This window comes from Scyliorhinus canicula, chromosome 14, assembly GCF_902713615.1.
Source record: "Scyliorhinus canicula chromosome 14, sScyCan1.1, whole genome shotgun sequence".
Lineage (NCBI taxonomy): Eukaryota > Metazoa > Chordata > Chondrichthyes > Carcharhiniformes > Scyliorhinidae > Scyliorhinus > Scyliorhinus canicula.
Window position 1 is genome coordinate 41144287 of NC_052159.1, and position 19110 is coordinate 41163396.

The window sequence follows — 19110 nt, forward strand, 5'->3', positions numbered from 1 at the left end:
CGTCTGCAATTTTTAAACACTGGCAGGCGTGTTTTAATAGTTACCTGACGACTGCAGCCGGCACGCCCACCAAGGAGCAGAAACTCCACATCCTCCACTCATGCGTGGGCACAGCGATGTACTCAATGATTGAGGACGAAAGCGATTATGATGCGGCCATGGAGATTCTCAAAGGACACTTTCTCCGGACGGCTAGACAACAGTTCCCTGGTGAGTCACTCGACGAGTTTTACCAGGCCCTCGCAGCTCTAGGGAGAACGTGCGCGTGTCTCCAAGTTTCGGCGACTGAGTACATGGAACTTCTAATCAGAGACGCTTATGTTGCTGGCATGCAGTCCCCTTCTATCCGCCAACGATTGCTGGAGAAGAACACCCTCAGCCTAGCTGAGGCACGACGCCCGCGCTTACGCCCCAGGCCGCGCAGCAACGCTCTGGACTTCATGGCACGCGCCACCCCCGTCCTCTGTGGACCCCGACCCCCCCCCCCCCCCCCCCCCCCCCCCAAGCCTGCGCTGCGGGTCGCTCCGACAAACTAGCGGGGCCCTGTTGCTATTTTCGTGGTCTCTCCAAGCACCCCCGCCCGCGCTGCCCGGCCTGCTCCGCTCTGTACAAGAGCTGCGGGAAGAAGGGCCACTACGCGGTAGTCTGCCAGACCAAGTCGGTCGCCGCTGTTCCGCACAGTGACCGCGGATCGCCTCCCGGGCTCCCTTAGGGCCCAGCGCTGCGCACCAACCTCTCCGGCCCGCCTCCCGGCCCCTGCAACGGCCCCACGGTCCTCCCGACCCTCGCTCCCAGCTGCCCCGACTGGGCCGCAGACGCCACTGACACTGCCCCAGCTGCCACGAGGTTCCCACAGGCGCCACCATCTTGGGCCCCGTACGCCATGTGCGGGCTATGGGCGCCGCCATCTTAGGGCCCCGGCTCCACGTGCGGGTCCTGGGCGCCGCCATCTTGGGTCCCCGACTCCACGTGCGGGTCCTGGGCGCCGTCATCTTCGGCCAACACGGAAGGCCCGGCAAGCGATTACTCTGCCACTGAGGATGACCTGGAACTCTCACTACGACTTGTTTCCATCAAACTCGACCAGTCGCGACCACGCACGCTCGCCAAGACTACGACAACGGTCCAGCTCAACGGACACAAGACGAGATGCCTGCTGGACTCCGGGAGCACGGAAAGTTTCGTCCATCCCGACACTGTAAGACGCTGCGCGCTCCCCATCCATCCAGTTAAGCATAAGATTGAATTGGCCTCGGGTTCGCACTCCATCCAAATCACCGGGTGCTGCATAGCGGACCTCACGGTCCAGGGGAGGGACTTCAAAAACTTCAAACCCCTCATCCTCCCCCGTCTATGCACTCCGGCACTCTTGGGCCTGGATTTCCAGTGCAACCTGCAGAGCTTGACCTTTCAATTCGGCGGCCCTATTCCCCCTCTTACTGTTTGCAGCCTCGCGTCCCTCAAAGTGGACTCCCCTTCCTTGTTTGCTAATCTCACCCCAGATTGTAAACCTATCGCCACTAGGAGCAGACGATACAGTGCCCAGGACCGGACTTTCATCGGGTCCGAGGTCCAGAGGCTCCTTAAGGAAGGAGTTATCGAGGCCAGCAACAGTCCTTGGCGAGCCCAAGTGCTGGTAGTTCGGACTGGGGAGAAAAACCGGATGGTCATCGACTACAGTCAGACATCAACAGGTTTACGCAGCTGGACGCGTATCCTCTCCCCCGTATTTCTGACCTGGTTAACAGGATCGCGAAATACAAAGTCTTCTCCATGGTGGACCTTAAGTCCGCCTACCACCAGCTCCCCATCCGCGCGAGTGACCGAATGTACACCACGTTTGAGGCAGATGGGTGCCTCTACCACTTCCTCAGGGTTCCATTCGGTGTCACAAATGGAGTCTCGGTGTTCCAGCGGCAGATGGACTGAATGGTCGACAAGCACGGTTTACAGGCCACCTTCCCGTATCTCGTTAACGTCACCATCTGCGGCCACGACCAGCCAGGACCACGACATCAACCTCCAAAAATTCCTCCGAACCGCAAAACTCCTTAATTTAACTTACAATAAGGATAAGTGCGTGTTTAGCACCGACCGTCTAGCCATCCTTGGCTACGTAGTGTGTAACGGAGTGATAGGCCCCGATCCCGAACGCATGCGCCCCCTGATGGAACTCCCCCTCCCCAACTCCCTCAAATCCCTCAAACACTGCCTGGGCTTCTTCTCATATTATGCCCAGTGGGCCCCCAACTACGCCGACAAAGCCCGCCCCCTCATCCAGTCCACCTCCTTTCTCCTGTCGATGGAGGCCCGCCAGGCCTTTAGCCGCATCAAAGCGGATATCGCAAAGGCCATGATGGATGCTATCGACGAGTCCCTCCCATTCCAGGTCGAGAGCGACGCGTCTGACGTAGCTCTGGCGGCCACCCTGAACCAAGCGGGCAGACCCGTGGCCTTCTTTTCACGAACCCTCCACGCTTCCGAAATCCGCCATTCCTCGGTGGAAAAGGAGGCACAGGCCATAGTCGAAGCTGCGACATTGGAGGCACTATCTGACCATCAGGAGGTTTACCCTCCTCACAGACCAACGGTCAGTAGCTTTCATGTTCGACAATGCACAGAGGGGCAAGATCAAGAACGACAAGATCTTGCGGTGACGGATCGAGTTGTCCACGTACAACTACGATATCCTGTATCATCCTGGGAAGCTCAACGAGCCTTCCGATGCCCTATCCCGCGGTACCTGCGCCAGCGCGCAGATCGACCACCTCCGCTCCCTCCACACGGACCTCTGCCATCCAGGGGTCACCCGTTTTTACCATTTTATTAAGACCCACAACCTGCCCTACTCCGTTGAGGAAGTCAGAACCGTCACCAGGGACTGCCACGTCTGCGCCGAGTGCAAACCGCACTTCTACCGCCCCGAACGAGCGCATCTGATCAAGGCATCCCGCCCCTTTGAACGTCTCAGTATAGACTTCAAGGGTCCCCTCCCCTCCAACAACCGTAACACATATTTCTTGAGTGTTATCGACGAATACTCCCGCTTCCCTTTCGCCATTCCCTGTCCCGACATGACCACAACAACCGTCATAAAGGTCCTCCTATCCATCTTCTCCCTGTTCGGTTACCCCGCGTACATCCACAGCGACCGGGGGTCCTCCTTTATGAGTGACGAACTGCGTCAGTTCCTGCTCAGCAGGGGCATGGCCTCTAGCAGGACGACCAGTTATAACCCCCGGGGTAATGGTCAGGTCGAGCGGGAGAATGGCACCATTTGGAAGACCATCCTGCTGGCCCTACAGTCCAGAGATCTCCCCATTCCCCGTTGGCAAGAAGTCATCCCCGATGCCCTGCATTCAATCCGGTCTCTCCTCTGTACTACTACTAATCAAACACCTCATGAACGTCTTCTTGTTTTCCCCAGGAAGTCGTCCTCGGGGTCCCCTCTCCCGACCTGGCTGGCCACCCCCGGGCCCATCTTGCTCTGGAAGCATGTGCGGGTGCACAAGTCCGACCCGTTGGTTGAGCGAGTCCAATTACTCCACGCCAACCCGCAGTATGCGTACGTGGGGTATCCCGACGGTCGGCAGGATACGGTCTTGCTTCGGGACCTGGCACCTGCCGGCGTGCGGCCTTCTCCCCCTACATAAACACCCCCCCCCCCAACCCCAATTCCCCCCACGCCCCCACGACCCAGCACACATGCCCCCTCTCCCCCGATTACAGCGTCTCCACCACCGGCCCGGGGTACGGAGACACATCTACGACAGACGCTCCCGGAGGCAAGGACGACCATCGGCCCGACGTCACCGGCTCCACTGCGACGGTCCTCTAGAACACCACGGGCACCCGACAGGCTGATCGTGTCCATCTGATGCGGCCATGGGACATTTTGGACTTAGTTGTTATTCTGTTGCACCTTAAGTAGTAGTAGTATTGGTTTTTTTTGCCACGAGCCAGTGGGCAGCCCACCTTTCTCAATTTTTGCTGCTCATACCACCAGTCCTCGGACCCCCCATCTCTCTCTTCCACTTACACCCCCCCCCCCCACCTTCTTTCTCCACAAGGGGTGAATGTGATGGTATGAATGTGAGCACTGCCATTGGTGCAGAGCATGGGTTTCCCATTGGCTCTGGCTGGTCATGTGCCTCGCGTCCGATTGGCTGGGACTAGTCATGTGACTGCTTACCAATTGGTCGAGAGGCAAGTAGATCCCGCCTCCGAGGTGGGGTACAAGTACCCAGAGTTCCCGGCGGTCGGCCTTACTCTGTAGTCGATCACTGGGCTAACAACTAACTGATTAAAGCCACAGTTCGGATCCTAATTGTGTCTTGAGTCCAATTGATGGTACATCAATGCCCCTACTTTAATATGGTATCAATCACATCTGCAGCTTATCACTGAAATTTTTAACATCTTGACTTAAATAACCAAATCCTTCAAACAGAATCTCGCTGCTTATTAAAGGATCCACAAATAATAGGCTGAGGTATGGCATTTTACGTGCTCCTGACACTTTCAAGGTATAAATATTCTTCTTGAGCAGTCCCTTAGAGTCGAGATGAAACAAAAATTGAATTCTCAGGTGGTTGAGGATTCCAGTGTGCAATCCAGTGTTTGTCACAGGCGGGGCAAATGGTGATTGTGAGAGCGGGTGGATGTGGTGCCTGGTCGCCACCCGCTCCTTTCGCCGTCAACACTTGGCTTCAGCTGTCTCTCGGCGATGAAACGCAAGTGCTCAGCTCCACTGAAGTATCTGGAAGCATATTGATCATGTCACTGAACTGATGCAGGGGCCTGGACTAATCACAGAACCACTACAGTGTAGAAGGAGGCCTTTCAAAGAACAAAGAACAGTACAGCACAGGAACAGGCCCTTCCGCCCTCCAAGCCTACGCCGACCATGGTACCTGTCTAAACTAAAACAGTCTGCACTTACAGAGTCCGTATCCTTCCATTCCCACTCTATTCATACATCTGTCTGGATGTCCCTTAAATGTCACTATCGTACCTGCTCCCACCACCTCCCCAGGCAGCGCGTTCGATATATTTACCACCGTGGTTTACCAAAGTAGTGGAATCTCTTGTTAAGAGGAAGAAGGAGGCCTATGTGAAGATGAGGCGTGAAGTTTCAGTTGGGGCGCTTGATAGTTACAAGGAAGCGAGGAAGGATCTAAAGAGAGAGCTAAGACGAGCAAGGAGGGGACATGAGAGGTCTTTGGCAGGTAGGATCAAGGAAAACCCAAAAGCTTTCTATAGGTATGTCAGGAATAAAAGAATGACTAGTGTAAGAGTCGGGCCAGTCAAGGACAGTGGTGGGAAGTTGTGTGTGGAGGCTGAGGAGATAAGCGAGATACTAAATGAATACTTTTCGTCAGTATTCACTCAGGAAAAAGATAATGTTGTGGAGGAGAATGCTGAGACCCAGGCTATTAGAATAGATGGCATTGAGGTGCATAGGGAAGAAGTGTTGGCAATTCTGGACAAGGTGAAAATAGATAAGTCCCTGGGGCCTGATGGGATTTATCCTAGGATTCTCTGGGAAGCCAGGGAAGAGATTGCTGAGCCTTTGGCTTTGATTTTTATGTCATCATTGGCTACAGGAATAGTGCCAGAGGACTGGAGGATAGCAAATGTGGTCCCTTTGTTCAAGAAGGGGAGATAACCCCGGTAACTATAGGCCGGTGAGCCTCACGTCTGTTGTGGGTAAAGTCTTGGAGAGGATTATAAGAGATACGATTTATAATCATCTAGATAGGAATAATATGATTAGGGATAGTCAGCATGGTTTTGTGAAGGGTAGGTCATGCCTCACAAACCTTATCGCGTTCTTTGAGAAGGTGACTGAACAGGTAGACGAGGGTAGAGCAGTTGATGTGGTGTATATGGATTTCAGTAAAGCGTTTGATAAGGTTCCCCACGGTCGTCTATTGCAGAAAATACGGAGGCTGGGGATTGAGGGCGATTTAGAGATGTGGATCAGAAATTGGCTAGTTGAAAGAAGACAGAGGGTGGTGGTTGATGGCAAATGTTCAGAATGGAGTTCAGTTACGAGTGGCGTACCACAAGGATCTGTTCTGGGGCCGTTGCTGTTTGTCATTTTTATAAATGACCTAGAGGAGGGCACAGAAGGTTGGGTGAGTAAATTTGCAGACGACACTAAAGTCGGTGGAGTTGTAGACAGTGTGGAAGGATGTTGCAGGTTACAGAGGGACATAGATAAGCTGCAGACCTGGGCTGAGAGGTGGCAAATGGAGTTTAATGTAGAGAAGTGTGAGGTGATTCACTTTGGAAAGAATAACAGGAATGCGGAATATTTGGCTAATAGTAAAATTCTTAGCAGTGTGGATGAGCAGAGGGATCTCGGTGTCCATGTACATAGATCCCTGAAAGTTGCCACGCAGGTTGATAGGGTTGTGAAGAAGGCCTATGGTGTGTTGGCCTTTATTGGTAGAGGGATTGAGTTCTGGAGCCATGAGGTCATGTTGCAGCTGTACAAAACTCTGGTACGGCCGCATTTGGAGTATTGCGTACAGTTCTGGTCGCCTCATTATAGGAAGGACGTGGAAGCTTTGGAACGGGTGCAGAGGAGATTTACCAGGATGTAGAACATAGAACATAGAACACTACAGCGCAGTACGGGCCCTTCGGCCCTCGATGTTGCGCCGACCTGTGAAACCATCTGAAGCCTATCTGACCTACACTATCACTATTCCATTTTCATCCATATGTCTATCCAGTGACCACTTAAATGCCCTTAAAGTTGGCGAGTCTACTACTGTTGCAGGCAGGGCGTTCCACACCCCTACTACTCTCTGAGTAAAGAAACTGACATCTGTCCTATATCTATCACCCCTCAATTTAAAGCTATGTCCCCTCGTGTTGGTCATCACCATCCGAGGAAAAAGACTCTCACTGTCCACCCTATCTAACCCTCTGACTATCTTATATGTCTCTATTAAGTCACCTCTCAGCCTTCTCCTCTCTAACGAAAACAACCTCAAGTCCCTGAGCCTTTCCTCGTAAGACCTTCCCTCCATACCAGGCAACATCCTAGTAAATCTCCTCTGAACCCTTTCCAAAGCTTTCACATCCTTCCTATAATGTGGTGACCAGAACTGCACGCAGTACTCCAGGTGCGGCCGCACCAGAGTTATGTACAGCTGCAGCATGACCTTGTGGCTCCGAAACTCAATCCCCCTGCTGATAAAGGCTAGCACACCATATGCCTTCTTAACAGCCCTATTAACCTGGGTGGCAAATTTCAGGGATTTATGTACCTGGATGCCGAGATCTCTCTGTTCATCTACACTACCAAGAATCTTGCCATTAGCTCAGTACTGTGCATTCCTGTTACTCCTTCCAAAGTGAACCACCTCACACTTTTCCACATTAAACTCCATCTGCCACCTCTCAGCCCAGCTCTGCAGCTTATCTATGTCCCTCTGTATCCTATAACATCCTTCAGCACTATCCACAAGTCCACCGACCTTCGTGTCATCTGCAAATTTACTAACCCATCCTTCTACACCCTCTTCCAGGTCATTTATAAAAATGACAAACAGCAGTGGCCCCAAAACAGATCCTTGCGGTACACCACTAGTAACTGAACTCCAGGATGAACATTTGCCATCAACCACCACCCTCTGTCTTCTTTCAGCTAGCCAATTACTGATCCAAACCGCTAAATCACCTTAAATCCCATACTTCCTTATTTTCTGCAATAGCCTACCGTGGGGAACCTTATCAAACGCCTTACTGAAATCCATATACACCACATCAACAGCTTTACCCTGATCCACCTGTTTGGTCACCTTCTCAAAAAACTCAATAAGGTTTGTGAGGCATGACCTACCCTTCACAAAACCGTGTTGACTATCGCTAATCAACTTGTTCTTTTCAAGATGATTATAAACCCTATCTCTTATAACCTTTTCCAACATTTTACCCACAACCGAAGTAAGGCTCACAGGTCTATAATTACCAGGGTTGTCTCTACTCCCCTTCTTGAACAAGGGGACAACATTTGCTATCCTCCAGTCTTCCGGCACTATTCCTGTCGACAAAGACGACATAAAGATCAAGGACAAAGGCTCTGCAATCTCCTCCCTGGCTTCCCAGAGAATCCTAGGATAAATCCCATCTGGCCCAGGGGACTTATCTATTTTGACATTTTCCAAAATTGCTAACACCTCCTCCTTTTGAACCTCAATTCCATCTAGCCTGGTCGACTGAACCTGAGTGTTCTCCTCGACAACATTGTCTTTCTCCAGTGTAAACACTGACGAAAAATATCCATTTAACGCTTCCCCTATCTCCTCTGATTCCACACACAACTTTCCACTACTATCCTTGATTGGCCCTAATCTTACTCGAGTCATTCTTTTGTTCCTGATATACCTATAGAAAGCCTTAGGGTTTTCCTTGATCCTATCCGCCAACGACTTTTCGTGTCCTCTCCTCGCTCTTCTTAACTCTCCCTTTAGGTCCTTCCTGGCTAACTTGTAACTCTCAAGTGCCCTAACTGAGCCTTCATGTCTCATCCTAACATAAGCCTTCTTCTTCCTCTTGACAAGTGCTTCAACTTCCTTAGTAAACCACGGTTCCCTTGCTCGACAACTTCCTCCTTGCCTGACAGGTACATACTTATCAAGGACATGCAGTAGCTGTTCCTTGAAAAAGCTCCACATTTCGATTGTACCCATCCCCTGCAGTTTCCTTCCCCATCCTATACATCCTAAATCTTGCCGAATAGCATCATAATTGCCTTTCCCCCAGCTATAATTCTTGCCTTGCGGTATATACCTATCCCTGCCCATTGCTAAAGTAAACATAACCGAGTTGTGATCACTATCACCAAAGTGCTCACCTACATCTAAATCTAACACCTGGCCGGGTTCATTACCCAGTACCAAATCCAATGTGGCCTCGCCCCTTGTTGGCCTATCTACATACTGTGTCAGAAAACCCTCCTGCACACACTGTACAAAAACTGACCCATCTATAGTACTCGAACTATAGTATTTCCAGTCAATATTTGGAAAGTTAAAGTCCCCCATAACAACTACCCTGTTACTCTCGCTCCTGTCGAGAATCATCTTTGCAATCCTTTCCTCTACATCTCTGGAACTATTCGGAGGTCTATAGACAACTCCCAACAAGGTGACCTCTCCTCTCCTGTTCCTAACCTCGGCCCATACTACCTCAGTAGGCGAGTCCTCGAGCGTCCTTTCTACCGCCGTAATACTTTCCTTGATTAACAATGCCACACCCCCCCCCCTCTTTTACCATCTTCTCTGTTCTTACAGAAACATCTAAATCCTGGAACCTGCAACAACCATTCCTGTCCCTGCTCTACCCATGTCTCCGAAATCGCCACAACATCGAGATCCCAGGTACCAACCCATGCTGCAAGCTCACCCACCTTATTCCGGATGCTCCTGGCGTTGAAGTAGACACACTTCAAACCAGCGTCCTGCTTGCCGGTGCCCTCTTTCGAACTTTTAACCCTATCCCTGACCTCACTACTCTCAACATCCTGTACACTGGGACTACAATTTAGGTTCCCATCCCCCTGCTGAATTAGTTTAAACCCCCCCGAAGAGCACTAGCAAATCTCCCCCCCAGGATATTGGTACCCCTCTGGTTCAGGTGAAGACCATCCTGTTTGTAGAGGTCCCACCTACCCCAGAATGAGCCCCAATTATCCAGGAAACCAAAACCCTCCCTCCCTCCTGCACCATCCCTGTAGCCACGTGTTGCCTGGTATGGAGGGAAAATCTTATGAGGAAAGGCTGATGGATTTGAGGTTGTTTTCGTTAGAGAGAAGAAGGTTAAGAGGTGACTTACTAGAGGCATACAAAATGATCAGAGGGTTAGATAGGGTGGACAGTGAGAGCCTTCTCCCGTGGATGGAGGTGGCTAGCACGAGGGGACATAGCCTTAAATTGAGGGGTAATAGATATAGGACAGACGTCAGAGGTAGGTTTTGTACGCAAAGAGTGGTGAGGCCGTGGAATGCCCTACCTGCAACATTGAGGGCATTTAAAAGTTTATTGGATAAGCATATGGATGATAATGGCATAGTGTAGGTTAGATGGCCTTTAGTTTTTGACTTCCCATGTCGGTGCAACATCGTGGGCCGAAGGGCCTGTACTGTGCTGTATCGTCCTATGTTCTATGTTCTGTCAAAAATACTTGCCTCGCACATCTGTTCTAAACTTTTCCCCACACACTTTAAACACCTATGTCCCCTAGTACTTGACTCTCCTACCCTAGGAAAGAGCTCCTGACTATCCATTCTGTCCATGCCACTCATAATCTTGTAGACCTTTTTTAGGTCGCCTCTCAACTGCCGTCATTCCTGTGAGAACAGACCGAGTTTATCTAACCTCTCCTCGTAGCTAATGCCCTCCATACAAGGCAACATCCTAGTAAACTGCTTCTGTACCCTCTCCAAAGCATCCACATCCTTCTGGTGATGTGGCGACCAGACCAGACCAGAATTGTACATAATATTCCAAATGAGGCCTAACTAAGGTCCCATACAGCTACAACATGACTTGCCAATTTTTATATTCAATGTCCCGACCCATGAAGGCCAGCATGCCATATGCCTTCTTGACCACCTTATCCACATGCGTTGCCACTCTCAGTGATCGGTGGACATGCACGTCCAGATCTCTCTGCCTATCAGTACTCGCAAGAGTTCTACTATTTATTGTGTAATTCCTTCATGCATTGGACCTTCCAAAGTGCATTACCTCACACTTGTCCGGATTAAACTCCATCTGCCATTTCTCCGCCCAAGACTCCAACCTGTTGTATCCTCTCACAATACTCTTCACTATCCGCAATTCCACCAATTTTTGTGTCATCTGCGAACTTACTAATCAGACCAGCTATATTTTCTTCCAAATCATTTATATACACCACTAACAAAAAAGGCCCCAGAACTGATCCCTGTGGAACACCGCTCGTCACAGCCTTCCATTCAGAAAAACACCCTTCTACTGCTAACCTCTGCCTTCTGTGCCCAAACCAGTTCTGAATCCAACTTGCCAGCTCTCCTCTGATCCCATGTGACTTCACCTTTTGTACCAGTCTACCATGTAGTACCTTGTCAAAGGCTTTACTGAAGTCCATGTATACAACATCTACTGCCTTTCCCTCATCTATCATCTTTGTCACTTCCTCGAAAAACTCGATCAAATTAGTGAGGCATGACCTCCCCTTCATAAAGTCATGCTGTCCATCACTAATAAGTCAATTTGTTTCCAAATGTGAGTAAATCCTATCTCTAAGAATCTTTTCCAATAGTTTCCCTGCCACTGACGTAAGGCTCACCGACCTAAAATTTCCAGGATTATCCCTGCTGGCTTTCTTAAACAATGGAACAACATTGGCTACTTGCCAGTCCTCTAGAACTTCACCTGTAGCCAATGAGGATACAAAGATTACTGTCAAAGCCCCAGCAATTTCCTCCCTTCCCACAGTATTCTGGGGTAGATCCCATCAGGACCTGGTGAATGCTTTTTAAGATGCCCAACACCTCCTGTTTATTAATATCAACATGACTCAGAACATCTACACACTCTACCCTATACTCCTCATCCACCAAGTCCTTCTCTTTGGTGAATAGTGAGGCAAAGTGTTCATTTAGTATCTCTCCCATTTCCTCTGGTTCCATACATAGATTCCCTCCAATATCCTTGAATGGACCAACCCTTTCTCTGGCTACCCTCTTGCTCTTTATATATGTATAAAATGCCTTAGGAATTTCCTTAATCCTGTTTGCCAATGACATTTCATGACTCCTGTTAGCTTTCCTAACTCCTACCTTAAGTTCCTTCCTACTTGCTGTATATTCTTTAAAGGCTTCATCTGTCCTAAGCCTTTTAGACCTTACGCATGCTTCCTTGTTCTTTTTGACCAGATTCATAATATCCCTCGTTACCCAGGGTTCCCTACACTTGCCACCCTTATCTTTCGTCCTCACAGGTACATGCCAGTCCTGAATTCTAATCAACTGACCTTTGAAAGCCTCCCACATGCCGGATGTTGATTTTCCCTCAAACAGCTTCACCCAGTCAACACTTCCAGGTCCTTTCTAATGCTGTTGTAATTAACCTTCACCTGAGTATCACTCTTGTCCTTTTCCATAATCATCTTAAAACTTAAGAATTACGATCACTGTTTCCGACATTATCTACTGAAACTTCGATCACCTGGCCGGGCTCATTTCCCAGCACCAGGTCTAATACGACCCCTTCCCGAGTTGGGCTATTTACAAATTGTTTCAAGAAACCCTCCTAGACGCTCCTTACAAATTCTGCTCCATTCATGCTTCTAGCAGTAAGTGTCCCACAGCCAATATATGGAAAGTTAAAATCACACACCACGACAACCCTATTGTTTATGCATCTTTCCAAGATCTGTCTGCATATCTGCTCCTCTATCTCCCGCTGGCTGTTAGGAGGTCTGTAGTAAACCGCCAACATTGTGACAGCACCCTTCCTATTCCTGAGCTCTACCCAAATTACCTCACTGCCTGAACCCTCAAAGGTGTCCTCCCTCAGCATCAGCACAATGATATTCTCCTTAACCAATAATGCAACTCCCCCATCCCTTTTGCATCCCCCTCTATCCTGCCTGAAGCATCTAAATCCTGGAATGTTTAGTTTCCAATCCTGTCCCTCTTTCATCCAAGTTTCTGTAATGACAATAATATTATAATTCCACATAATAATCCAACCTCTAAATTCATCTGTCTTACCTGAAATACCCCTCTCATTGAAACTAATGCACTTCAGCACACCTGCCCCGCTGCTTTGGCCAACCACTCCCTGCCTGCTTTTCCGCTTAATCTTACTGGCCTTAGTCTGTAGCTCTCCCTCAGTTATTTCTCCCGCTGACCTACTGCTCTGGTTCCCACCCACCCCTGCCATACTCGGCAGTTCAGTCTGTTTCTCTGCCTTCCACGTTTCTCCTTACTAGCTTTTGTTTCTGTCCCCTCTTTACTACCCTCTGACATCCTGCATTGGTTCCCATCCCCCTGCCATATTCATTTAAACCCTCCCCAACAGCACTAGCAAACAACCCCCCCCCCCCCCCCCCCCCCCCCCCCCCCCTCAAGAACATTGGTTCCAGTCCTGCCCAGGTGTAGACCGTCCGATTTGTAATGGTCCCATCTCTTCCAGATTCGGTTCCAATGTCCCAAAAATCTGAATCCCTCCCGGAATTCACCCCATCATGTCTGCTGCAGCTCTCCAAATAAGCATTATAACTTACTGCTATTCTCCTCCCTGTCTACTCTTGTCTAACACCCTCATGATTTTGAACACCTCTATCAAATTTCCTTTGATCCTTCTGTTCTCCAAGGAGAACAATCCCAACTTCTCCAATCTATCTTTATAACTGCACATTTACCCCAAGTCCCTCTGCTCCTGAACACCCTTCAGAGTTGTACCCCTTATTTTATATTGTCTCTACATGTTCCTCCTCCCAAAATTAATTACCTCACACTTCTCTGCATTGAATTTCATCTGCCACCTATCTACCCACTCCATCAATTTGTCTATGAACTTTTGAAATTCTACACTGTCCTCCTCACAGTTTACAAGTTTTGTAACATCCGCAAACTTTGAAATTGGGCCCTGCACACCAAGATTGAGATCATTAATATATATCAGGAAAAGCGAAGGGCTCAATACCAATCAATCCTTGGGGAACTCCACTACAAACCTTCCTCTAGCCCGAGAAATATCCATTAACCATTATTCACTGTTTCCTATTACCCAGTCAATTTTGTATCATTGTTACTGTTCCTTTTATTCCATGAGTGATAACTTTTCTCACAAGTCTATTGGAAGTCCACGTGCAGCATATCAACAACACACTCTCGTCAAACATCTCTGTTACATCTTCAAAAAACTCCAGCACGATTGCACTGTGATTAGCACTGCTGTCTCACAGCACCCGGAATCCAGGTTCAATTCTAGATTTGGGTGACTGCATGGAGTTTGTACATTCTCCCCCTGTCTGCATTGGTTTCCTCCAGGTGCTCTGATTTCTTCCCACAGTCCAAAAATGTGCAGGTTAGGTGGATTGGCCAAGTTCAGATTGTCCCTTAGTGCCCAAAAGGTTAGATGGATTACTGAGTTACAAGGATAGGGTGGGGCGTGGGCCTAGATAGGGTGCTCTTTCAGAGGGTTGGTGCAGACTCAATTGATTGAATAGCCCCCTTCTGCACTGTAGGGATTTGATTATTTTGTTAGCTAAAACTAAGATTAACTGGATCAGCCATATAAATAATGTGGCTACAAGTGCACATCCATGGCTGGGAATTCTGCAGCAAGTAACATCTCCTGATTCCCGAAAGCCTGTCCGCCATTTCCAAGGCACAAATTAGGATTGTGATGGAATAGTCTCCACTTGCTTGAATGGATACAGTTACACCATCACCCTGAGAAGCTCAGCATCATCCAGTACAAAACAACCCATTTGATTGGCATCACATTTACCACCATCACCAGTTTTAAGTGGCAGCGGAGTGAAATCATCTACAAGATTCAAGGCAGTAACTTGCCAAAGCTCCTTTGACAGCACCTTCCAGGCCATCAACCGTTGTTGGATATCCAGGAAACAAGGGTAGCAGCTGCCCACCATCAAGGAACACCACCACCACCACCTCTAAGTTTCCATCCAAGATATTCACCATCCTGATTTGCAACTATAGCACTGCTCCTACATTGTAGCTGGATCAAAATCCTGGGAGTACCTCTAGTCGCTCTGTAATACAGACCTTGACCAGTACTGAAAAGAGTGATATGTTGCTGAGGCTTCCGTTTTGCACTCATCAGGACAATTGCAAGAATGTCAAATTTAAACAATCACTACCGGAGCAAAGGTTACTGAAGTTGGCAAGTTAACTCTGATTGGCTGAGATGCTACCATACAGGGAGCACTCCAAGCCTCTGGGTAATTTATAAAGCTCATTGGGCTTGAACATATTACTTTTTTTGCAGACAATGAGATCCATGCATATGTTGCAAGCATAAATGAGCCAGATTATGCGCTCAACTGACTATCTTAAATTGGGCGTTGGTGTAGCTATTAACGCACTGAAGATTCTTTAGCAGTTGCTGCTCAATTTAGAAATCACATTTAGGGTTTTGCAAGCAAGGGCTGGCAGGTTATGGTCTGTAATCTTCCGATTACAAACAACCAAAGGAACGTGCTGATCGATCTGATAAGTCAGTTGTTCAGAAGTATGGCCTATGTACCTGGCATCGCACCAGCACTGAAATTCATATATGACATTGCTCAATTATTTGGTAGCAAAGCTGTCTTTTTGGACTGAGATGACAAAATCTTGTTGGTGGAAAAGACCACTTGCATAGCCACTGATAATTAATCTTTCCATAAACAATATAAATAATATATATTGTTTTAAATTTAGAGTGTCCAATTCATTTTTTCCAATTAGGGGGCAATTTTAGCGTGGCCAATCCATCTACCTGCACATCTTTGCGTTGTGGGGGAGAAACCCACGCAAACACGGGGAGAATGTGCAAACACACGGACAGTGACCCAGAGCCAGGATTGAACCTGGGACCTCAGCGCCGTGAGGCAGCTGTGCTAACCACTAGGCCACCCTACTGCCCTCATAAATAATATATTAATCAGAATATTATCATAAATGATTTGAACAACATATTTACAATTGTTTTCATGCTGCACACCATGGTAATTATTGCCAAAATGGTATCACAAGTCTGTTGTGCAGCACTTTATCAACTGCCTTTTGGAAGTCCATGTGCAACATATCACCAGCATACCCTCGTCGACCGTCTCTTTTACAGCTTCAAAAAACTCCAGCACGATAGCAAAAAGATGCCTATTTTTTTTTAGCCCATGTTTTTTCCACATTACACTGAAAAATACACAGGAAGATGTTTAAAGGTTTCATTTTATCTTGAGAAAACTGGGTGTTTGAGGCAAGCCTTGAGGTTTAGTGATGATCGTGGGTGGAGACTGAACATGCATTCTGTTGATGGGAAAAAAAGTAAACAAAGATGTAAACAAAGACATGTATTTTCTATGTACATTTTTCAGTAGCTCAGTGCCTCAAAAATAACAGTAAGAAGTCTTACAACACCAGGTTAAAGTCCAACAGGTTTGTTTCAAACTTTGATTCACCTGAAGAAGGAGCCGTGCTCCGAAAGCTCGTGTTTGAAACAAACCTGTTGGACTTTAACCTGGTGTTGTAAGACTTCTTACTGTGCTCACCCCAGTCCAACGCCGGCATCTCCACATCAAAAATAACAAACATCTGTTCCTCATCTAATCCTCCAATCCAATTAAAGAGGGGGAAAAAAAGAAAATTAGAGTCTGGGAGGAGGGTAAATTCTTTCTTCTGCGGTAGGAGCTCTGACGTGGCTTATTTTGCCACTTATTTCCCTGCGGTCAGTCATTCGCAGACCTTGTTTTGTCAAAATAGATGGGTGTGGAGATGCCTAAGAGAAAATATAAAATGAGCCAGCCTGAATTCCTTTGCAGGCCTGTTGTTACCTATCACTGCTTTAACCCTCCAGCACTATGCTGATTGTGATTAAGTACACTCACGCATTCCCCTAGTAGGTGAGATCCAATAAACAAGCTGGAGGTTTGCTGAAAGAATGTCATTATTATATGAATTCCTGCATGTATTATTCATCTTTATGCTGGGTGCCCCAAATTATTCTTCCTTTAGTTATGTGTGAGTAACACGAAATATGATACTCCATTTGTCTGTCTATTATTGTGCTATCAAGCTGCGACAAAGTATTACTGTTTGAAAATAACATTCCCTCTGCACCCCCTAAAAATAGAGCTGTACAAATGTTAAAATATTTTATAGAATTCTACAAAATGAATTTCTCACACACCAAATAGCAAATATATAATAAGTGAAGGTGGGTTGTGTACCGATTTAAGATTGAAGCAAAGTCCTTCAATTCGTGCCTTTGTGCTATACTTAATGAAGCATTTTTTTGCAATATTAAAACTTTTCTTGGGATGGCCTAATCCAATCAGAATGCTCTCAAATCTCTATACAGTTTCTAAGTACTTAGCCACTACTAAGGTATATAATTGGTAGTTTAATTTCTGATGACAAACACCTACAAACACAATGATTTCAATTTGCTATCACATGCTGCTTTCTCATCCACTCAGTTCACTGGTTCCTCCCAGTCATGTGACATCTGAGTTGGAATTCTGACTTGTGGCTACTCCCCTTTTCTAAAGTCTGCTTCAAAGTTTCACAGTTCAGCAGTGTGCATTGTCGGTTCTCTTCACCACTGGTTCAGCCTGATTACCCTGTCACTTGTGAGGTCAGGAGAGCTTGGACTCTGGTCAGTGCTGTTGCAGATATATTCATGGAGTTACCTTTATCACCAAGCTCAAGTCGTGTCTATCTGAGTTCCCTGTCACCTCAGGGCCAGGATATATACCTGAGGCTGGATCAGTCACAACGACGGTCACCATACAGGATGAGTAGGATGATTGCAAGGCAGCAGCTGCTGACTAAACTTCAGCACGGTAGGTCTACTATATCAAATATAACTCAGTAGTCAGATCTTAAATATAGACAGCCAACTATTTAAAAAAAATTAATGTTGCTCAAGATTTTTTTAAAGAGGCAAATATTTCAGGTGATATAAAATCTGTAAGAAATACCTTAATTTTTAAAATCTTCAACAGATGTGTTGTTTTCCACCTAGTGCCATAGTAAGAAATTAATTTGTTGTATTGCAATAGCTATAATTTTGCAGAGGCAAATTCACCTTATACTGTAACAGGTGTGAATTGGTAAGCAAGCAGATGTATTCCTGATAGTGATGCAGCCACTTGTGAAAGCAAATGTACTGTGATATTTTGTACAAGTCTAAACTGGAATTGTTTAAAATCTCATCCTTTACCTTTCAGTGCTCCTTGATATGATCAGTTTAAGAAAGTTGTTTGTTTTGAAATGTAAAGCACTTGTTTGGCAACTCTTATTTTGTGAGCTTGAAATTGACAACTCAGTAACTAAGTATTCTTAAAACGCCCAGATATCCCTTGAATACAACATCATTGTGACAAAAATAATACACTGCTGTCCTGTATCCTCACTGCCCAAACAAAAATAGTTTCATGAAGGTACTGCCCCTTTTTGAATAAAGTATCTAAATAATTAGAGTCCTTCATTAACTGAAGTTCTTTCAAAATAGAACATTAACTAGTTGTGAGTCATCAGTTGTGTACCTTTGAGCTGGATTGCTTAGCAACAGGGTTTAATCTTTTACTGCAGCGCTCATACCAACAATTTTCGGCATTCTCATTGACATTGCAAGGAAATTGACTGTTCAGTGAGCATTCCAGCCAGTCTCATCTGTGTAATCATCCATTTCATTTTGTCATTCAACCCTAATGATCTATGTGCTTTATTTTAATTTAAATAAAACTTATTTTGTGAAACGTTTGGACATCTTGCCAACCCGTGCTCCTTTTTAATTGATGTAAGATCTTTTCAAAAGAGCATGTCACTCTTTTTGGGGGATGTTTTATGCCACCACCCTCTCCTTCTCCTCTTGAAAGTTTCTGTTGCCGTATACTGCAGTGTGAACTTGTACAATTCCAATTTTAGCAGAATGTAAATAGAAACAAAATTTAAACACTGGATCCTTATTACCACAGGCATCATCAGTCACCTCATGTTAAATGTCTTTGCAAACATCCATTAAAATAATGCTGCTGTTTTGATGGTTGATGGGGAAGCTTTGAAATCTCATTCTCAAACAAAATGTATTCCTAGAATTATTTCCCTGGTCCTGAGAAGTGGAAAGTTAGTTACTCAAATTTATCAGAAATTTCAATGGTATGACTTAATCTGTGGGACTGCGTTCACAAAGCAAAATCACATCAGTATATCGGAGATCGTATATCGGGAGATGCATTTGATCGGCATCAGAGAAATCTTAACATTACAGGGAAAGCACAGGCTGTGGAGTGTACGTGCATGCTTATCTCCAGAACATTCCGAACACATCAGTTTTGGCAGGGATCCCCTGAATTGTTTTTACC

General features: G+C 46.8%; 1 protein-coding gene across 3 annotated transcripts in view; it reads left to right on the forward strand.

Annotated features, from left to right (window-relative positions):
- The window catches only part of stard13b (StAR-related lipid transfer (START) domain containing 13b), a 636160-nt gene that overhangs the window by 447715 nt on the left and 169335 nt on the right, over nt 1–19110 (forward strand). Inside the window, exon 1 of one of the 3 annotated variants that reach the window (XM_038817805.1) lies at nt 17245–17586. The exons of the other annotated variants lie outside the window; for them this stretch is intronic. Coding sequence (XP_038673733.1) covers nt 17424–17586 — 163 coding nt within the window. The 5' untranslated portion in view covers nt 17245–17423. Of the gene's footprint in view, nt 1–17244; nt 17587–19110 lie in introns of those variants that run through there. 3 annotated transcript variants of the gene reach the window in all.